This window comes from Tupaia chinensis, unplaced genomic scaffold (assembly GCF_000334495.1).
Source record: "Tupaia chinensis unplaced genomic scaffold, TupChi_1.0 Scaffold000187_1, whole genome shotgun sequence".
NCBI lineage: Eukaryota > Metazoa > Chordata > Mammalia > Scandentia > Tupaiidae > Tupaia > Tupaia belangeri.
The window spans coordinates 3,304,665-3,311,135 of record NW_006159662.1 but is presented as its reverse complement, the minus strand read 5'-3'; the positions used below and the strand labels follow the sequence as shown (position 1 = coordinate 3,311,135).

General features: G+C 38.4%; 1 protein-coding gene across 1 annotated transcript in view; it reads left to right on the top strand.

Moving 5' to 3' along the window:
• The window catches only part of PSMD12 (proteasome 26S subunit, non-ATPase 12), a 32,773-nt gene extending 26,840 nt beyond the window's left edge, over positions 1-5,933 (top strand). The window contains exons 10-11 of the mRNA XM_014587172.1: positions 870-947; positions 3,151-5,933. Coding sequence (XP_014442658.1) covers positions 870-947; positions 3,151-3,360 — 288 coding nt within the window. The 3' untranslated portion in view covers positions 3,361-5,933. The remainder of the gene's footprint in view (positions 1-869; positions 948-3,150) is intronic.
• The last annotated feature ends 538 nt before the right edge of the window (positions 5,934-6,471 follow it).

Here is a 6,471-nt window from a genome sequence, read left to right as displayed (position 1 = left end):
ATTGCAGCGTGGCAATCCCCCTGGCAGGTGATTTCTCACTTTCTGTCTCTCTGGAGAGCACAAATGTCCTATAGCAGAAACCTCTCTTCAAAAAAATTTTTTTAAAAAGAATATTCTGGCTTCTGCACCATTTCCAGTGAAAATTAGGAAATTTAATTTCAGGTTACCTCTAAATATTGATAGTTGGAATAATAATAATAAGTGATGAGTGTTTTAAGATGGCTTTGATCTTTTTTTTAATGTTAGCTCTATAACACGTTCATGTTATAATTTAAAAAGCCTAACTGTAGTTCTTGTATTTAGCAAAAATATCTTAATACAGTTACAATTTTTAAGGTTTTTATTTTCTTACATGAGAGCAATTAAGTTTTTTTACTTTATTTATGATAGAGCATATATGTAAATACATGACACAAAGAGATGAACACCCTCCATGGAGTCTGGTCGGTCACATCACTGTCCCTGTCCTCTTGTCCATAAAATTTGGTGTACTTATGTGTGTGCCTGATGTGTTTCAGGCTGACCAGGCTGGGGTTTTGAACCATAGTCTCCATGTGGGATCTAACCTCTTGTGCAGCAAGCACATTGCCACTGCACCACAAAGCTAGTCCACACAGTCGTCAATTTTAACCACAAATTTACCTGAGACAGCATCTGTGTTGACGGTAAACAGAGTTGTGTACTCATAATAATTCACCAAAAAACTGCAGATGCCAAAATATCCAAGTATTTAATCTTGTTACTGAAGTTTAGAACCAGTTTCGTTCCGTTGGGGAGGCTATAGAAAAATAAAAGCTCTGCATCTCACATCTCAAATACACTTATGTGGACATGTTACATGTCCTCCCTGCCCTCTGTTCTCTCCTCAGAATATTAGAATAATGGCCAAGTATTACACTCGGATAACAATGAAAAGGATGGCACAACTTCTGGATCTGTCTGTGGATGTAAGTACTGACCAGTGTCTGAATTTTTTGCAGCCGTTCATGTTGATGAGCAGCTGACTTACTAAAATTAATTGAAAAAATCAGTTTTATTAAAGTTTAGGTCATAGAAAGTTTCCCAAGCTAATCTGAGTACCAAGAAATAGTCTGTGTGAAGCTTATAGTTGCATTAAGATTATTTATGCTTGGGACCAGCAGTTAGCATAATGGCTATGTTGCTGGACTCCCATGTAGTCAACCATGGTTCGAGTCCTGGACCCGGTGGCTTCAACTCCCACCGGGCGTGTGTGCATGCGTGCCCAAGATCCTGAGAGGAGAATGGAGGAGAAGGGATTGCAGTGTGGCCATCCCCCCCTGGGGGGTGATTTCTCGCTTTCTATCTCTCTGTCTTTCTGGCGAGTGCACGTGCCCTATAGCAAAAACCTCTTTAAAAAATTATTTATGCTTGTTAAACTCTTTACTTAAGGGCTAGCCAGTGGTTAGTTGAGGTGGCCAGGTCCCACACAACCGACAGTACAGTTCTAGAGCCAGACCCAGTGACTTGAAAAACACGTGAAGTTGCATGTCTGTATGTGCCCAAAATCTAAAAGGGGGAAATAAGGAGGGATTGCAGCGTGACCACCCCAATAAGGAGGTGCTTGCTGTCTGTGTATCTCTCTCTCCCTGGCAGGCTCACATGCCTGCCCTCTAGCAAATTTTTAAAAAGAGAAAAAAGAAAATAACAATTTTTACTTATGTATGGTTTTCATTGATTAATTTGAAGTTTAGAACCAGCCTCATTGCAGTGATGAACTTTAGGTAAATAAAAGTTTTATGTGTGACATTTGAATTTAAAGTCTAAATTATCCATATAATATGTTTAGGCTACTTCAAAGATGAACTGCATGAATTAAATATATGAGCAAGACTTAACTGCAGTTCACTTGAAAAGGTGCCAGGCCTTGTTAGAGTAGAATTGCGTTCATATTGGCACGTCACATTGACGAGATGTACAGTGCAGAGAGAGGGGAGTTAATGAAGTGTGTAGTAATGGCCTGAAAAGCTATTCTGTCACCAGAAGAGGTTGTGACCATTTGGATGAAAAAGAGTACTCAAGGAATGTTAGAACTGGAAGGTGTGGGGACCAGCGGATAGTGTTATGGTTACATCACTGGACTTGCACGTAGTTGACCACGGTTTGAGTCCTGGACCCAATGACTTAAAACTCACGCCGAACACATGTGCATGCATGCATGCCCAAAATCCTAAGAGGAGAATGGAGAAGGGATTGTGGCGTGGCCATCACCTCAGGAGGGTGATTTCTTGCTTTCTGTCTCTGTCTGTCTCTCTGTGCACACGCCCTGTGGTAAATATCTCATAAGAATAAAAAAAGAAAAGAACTGGAAGGCTTGATCCATGGTTAGCTTGGTAACTTTTCTCATTTGTGGATGAGTACAAGTGTTTTTAGAAGTTAAGTTTTTTGTTTTTTGTTTTTTATTTTTTGGAGTGGTTTTTGCTATAAGGGTGCGTGTGCTTGCCAGACAGAGAGATAGAAAGCGAGAAATCACCCCCCAGAGGGGATAGCCACGCCGCAATCCCTTCTCCTCCATTCTCCTCTCAGGATCTTGGGCACGCACACGCGCGTGCCTGGCGTGCGTTTAGGCCACTGGGTCCGGGACTCGAACCGCTACGTGGGAGTCCAGCGACATAGCCATTACTCCAACTGCTGGTCCCAGAAGTTAAGTATTTTGTCCAGGGCTACATAGTTGCCAAGTGGTACAGCTTTTTTTTTTTAAGAATTTTTTATTTTATTTTATTTATTTATTCTTTTTTTTTTTTTTTTTTTTTTTTTTGCCCGGGAGGGGGGAGAAAAAAATCTAGAAACAGATTAACTATACCAGACTGCCTTTCAAGAGGGCAGAGAAGGGAGAAGACTAACAACTAACTCTCTGTCACTCCGCAGTACAGCTGTATGAAGTTGTCTTCTCACGCTTCCTGAGTGTGCAGTGAGACAGAGGCAGACTCAGCCCTGACTCTTAGTCACCTCAGATTCTGTTCATAAATAGACCGTCAGTAACATAAGTACATAATTACAGGAAGCCAGCCCCTGCTAACTGTTAGAATGAATCCGTGTCCTCAGATGAAGAGCTTTAAAAATTCTCTCCTTCACTTTGGGTTATTGTCTATAATTATCCTGTCTTAACCAATTTGTCTTTCTCTCTTGCAGGAGTCAGAGGCTTTTCTCTCGAATCTAGTAGTTAATAAGACCATCTTTGCTAAAGTAGACAGGTTGGCAGGAATTATCAACTTCCAGAGACCCAAGGATCCAAATAATTTATTAAATGACTGGTCTCAGAAACTGAACTCATTGATGTCTCTGGTTAACAAAACAACACACCTCATAGCCAAAGAGGAGATGATCCATAATCTACAATAAGGGTCTGAATGCTTTTAGAAAAGAGTTAAAATTGGAAGTCATTAAAAAGAAAAAGAAGAAAAAAGACTGTTATCATGGTGTATATGTTGGGGTCTTTTTCTATTCTCAACTCCTTTGTGTAAAATTTTTAAATAGTGAATATGTTTGAGGCCCCTTTTGACCTTTCAGTTCCTGGATTTTATTGTTCATGTTGCGTTTGCAATTGCTGCAAAATTATAAAACATTTCTGTTTGAGTACGCAAAAAAATTGTGTCATAACTTGCCCAAATGTTTTTCTGTCATTTAAAACCTTGATAGCTATTATTTGTTTTCATTCAACTAACAACCATATTATAATAATAAAAGTAGTATGTGCACATTTACTTTCTATAGTTACCTCTCTTTCTAAACATTTTGTGGGGTAGTGATTTGACAAGTGTTTTTTAAAGTAAATTCTGTTGTCAAGCTTATCATTTAGTAGAATAAAAAAAGCAACATAGAACATACAGGAACACTGAAACAGAATATTCATTTGTGAAGAATTTGTATAGGTTGATGATCCCTAATCCAAAAATCTGAAATGTCCCAAAATCTTTAAAGTACAAGTATGGTGGCACAGGTGGAAATTTTCACTTCTGACCTCATGTGGTAAGTCACAGTCAAAATAAAATATTATATAAAATTATCTTCAGGCTATATGTATAAGGTGTAGATGAAGCATAACTGAATTTCAGACTTGGGTCCTATTTCCAGATATTTTGTTTCATATATGCAAATATTCAAAAATCTAAAGCATGTCTGGGCCCAGGCATTTTGGATAAAGGATCTGCAACCTGCATTTTGGTATTGTGGCAGAAGAGCTCTAGACGAGCGTGTGGAGCCATCTGGTAGGCTGGAGTGTGTCTTGGTTTTGGTTTTGGTTTGGCTTGGTTGGTTGCTTGTCTTAGCATCACACTGATTTCAATCACAGAGGCATGATTGCTTAGCCCTTCCCCTAACTTGACCAGTAACTTAACAAGATCACGTGACTTTGTATTGGCAAAGGCTGTTGGGTGTTAAGTCCTCTCTGTAAGGATAGTGACTTTTGTGGGCCCCTTCCCGCCCTTGTTTTTATGAAGCTTCTCTGTGACTTTAACTTATAGCTCTAATTGCATCATTAATGTTACAAATTCATAATCTCTATAAGAACTTTAGTTCCATTATTGGAACACAGGATAACCTAATTTTTAAAAGAATGACAAAGACTTCAGATCACTTTCATAGTAAATGGCATAGTATTAAAAGTTTTTTACAGAATTAAAAGTAGTTCTATTGTCAAACATTGGAGATTAATTAGTATGAACATTTTTGAAAGTTTTTTATTTTATATACTCCAGAGATAATAGAAAAATTAAACAATGTTAGAAGGTTATTTAAAATCTTTAAATGAAGAAAGTGTGAGGTCTACGTTAAAAGATATGTAAACATAGAGGCATTCTGGAAGCAACATTGCTCATAATTTCCATGTAAAGGGATATTGTCACTAAATTGTGTTAATTCATGATCCCAGGCTAGGGACAGTTTACAGATCTCTGTAATATTTATGCTCTGAGTCCTTGTGAGTGATGACATACTTCATTAAAGTAATCTTATTATATTTTTTTGGAATTTGGTGCATTGGTCACATTAATAACATCAATATCTGCTAATGTTAGTAGCAACCATATGGCAAGTGTAGAAACAGAAGTTTGTAGTAACTGTGGTTTAAATTTTCTTTCGAATGGAAAGGATAGAAAATGAAACCATTTCACGTTGTGAATTGGTAAAGAAATTTGGAGCTGATGTGGGTCGAACGTCTCGTTAACATCATCTTTCTGAGGAGTCCCCTTTGGGTTTGCCTAAGCTGGACTGCTCCCCCAAACTCTGCTCTGGTGCTCTCAGCGCCCACCGCCCCGTGCTCTGTTACACACACTCATCCTCAGAGTAGCCTTTTTTGTGTGAGGATTGGGTGCCATTTAAGCTCTGTCCCACTGACCGAATTTCACATGGCTTGATTGGCCACACTTTCATTTCTTGTGTTTTTCTGTCCAACTTGTTAAGCAAACATAAGAGTTAACAATCAGTTTCTTAGTGTTACAAAATACAAACAGCATAAGGTGGTGAAACGAGATATTCAGGACCTAAATCCTGATTGACATTTCAGACCTAAAGTTGGCATTCATGGAAAGGATAGACTCACTGTTTTAAATAGGGAGAAGACAATATTTGATTCATTATCATTTTCACTATAAAGTACTAACCAGCAGGGGAGGTGGTGAGCTGTTGTTTTTCTTGTGAAATACCTTTTGTTTCCATATAGTTTCTGTTTTTCTTTTAGAGTTCAATTGCTATTTCTATAATTATCCTCCTCAATTTCCATATGCTTAGTTTCAAATCAGTGAAAAATTCTTTGAAGTTTATATAATTCCATTCTGTTTCTTGCAATTGTTAATAAATGTATGATGAAAGTACATATTTTAAATTGTTTTCAGCCCCTGGATATAGCAGCAATAAAAACACTAATTTGTGGGTATTTAAGAAAACCTGGAGAATAAACTCATACTTTAAAAAGGTCATTTCTCTTTCAGTTCTTTTACTATTTAAAACAAAAGACCATAGTAATTATTTTTTGGCTTCCCAAACTCATCTATCTCTCAAAACTTGTTTTTTGTTTTCTCTTTAAATTTGCTAGAGGGAAGGAGAAAGGCCCCACACACACACACTGCAGTGGGGCCTGTCACCTACAGTTCCTTCTCCATCTCTTCATCCAGGGGTTGTGGGGCACACGTACACACACACACACACACGCGCATCTAATTTTTTTCTCAAAACACTGGACTGGGATTCCAACCACATGCTCAGCCATGTGTGATTCCAATCCCTTAACCACTGGGCTGTGGGGCTGGCTTCTCTTTTTTACATTTATTTATTTATTTATGTTTAGTTTTCTCCGTAGGGTGCATGCACTTGTCAGAGAAAAGACAGGGAAAATGAGAAATCATCCCCCAGGGGGTATGGCCACACTGCAATCCCTTCTCCATTCTCAACATTTGGGGCACACGTGCCCAGTGTGATTTTCAAGCCAAAACAAACCATTGGTCAACCATGAGGGAA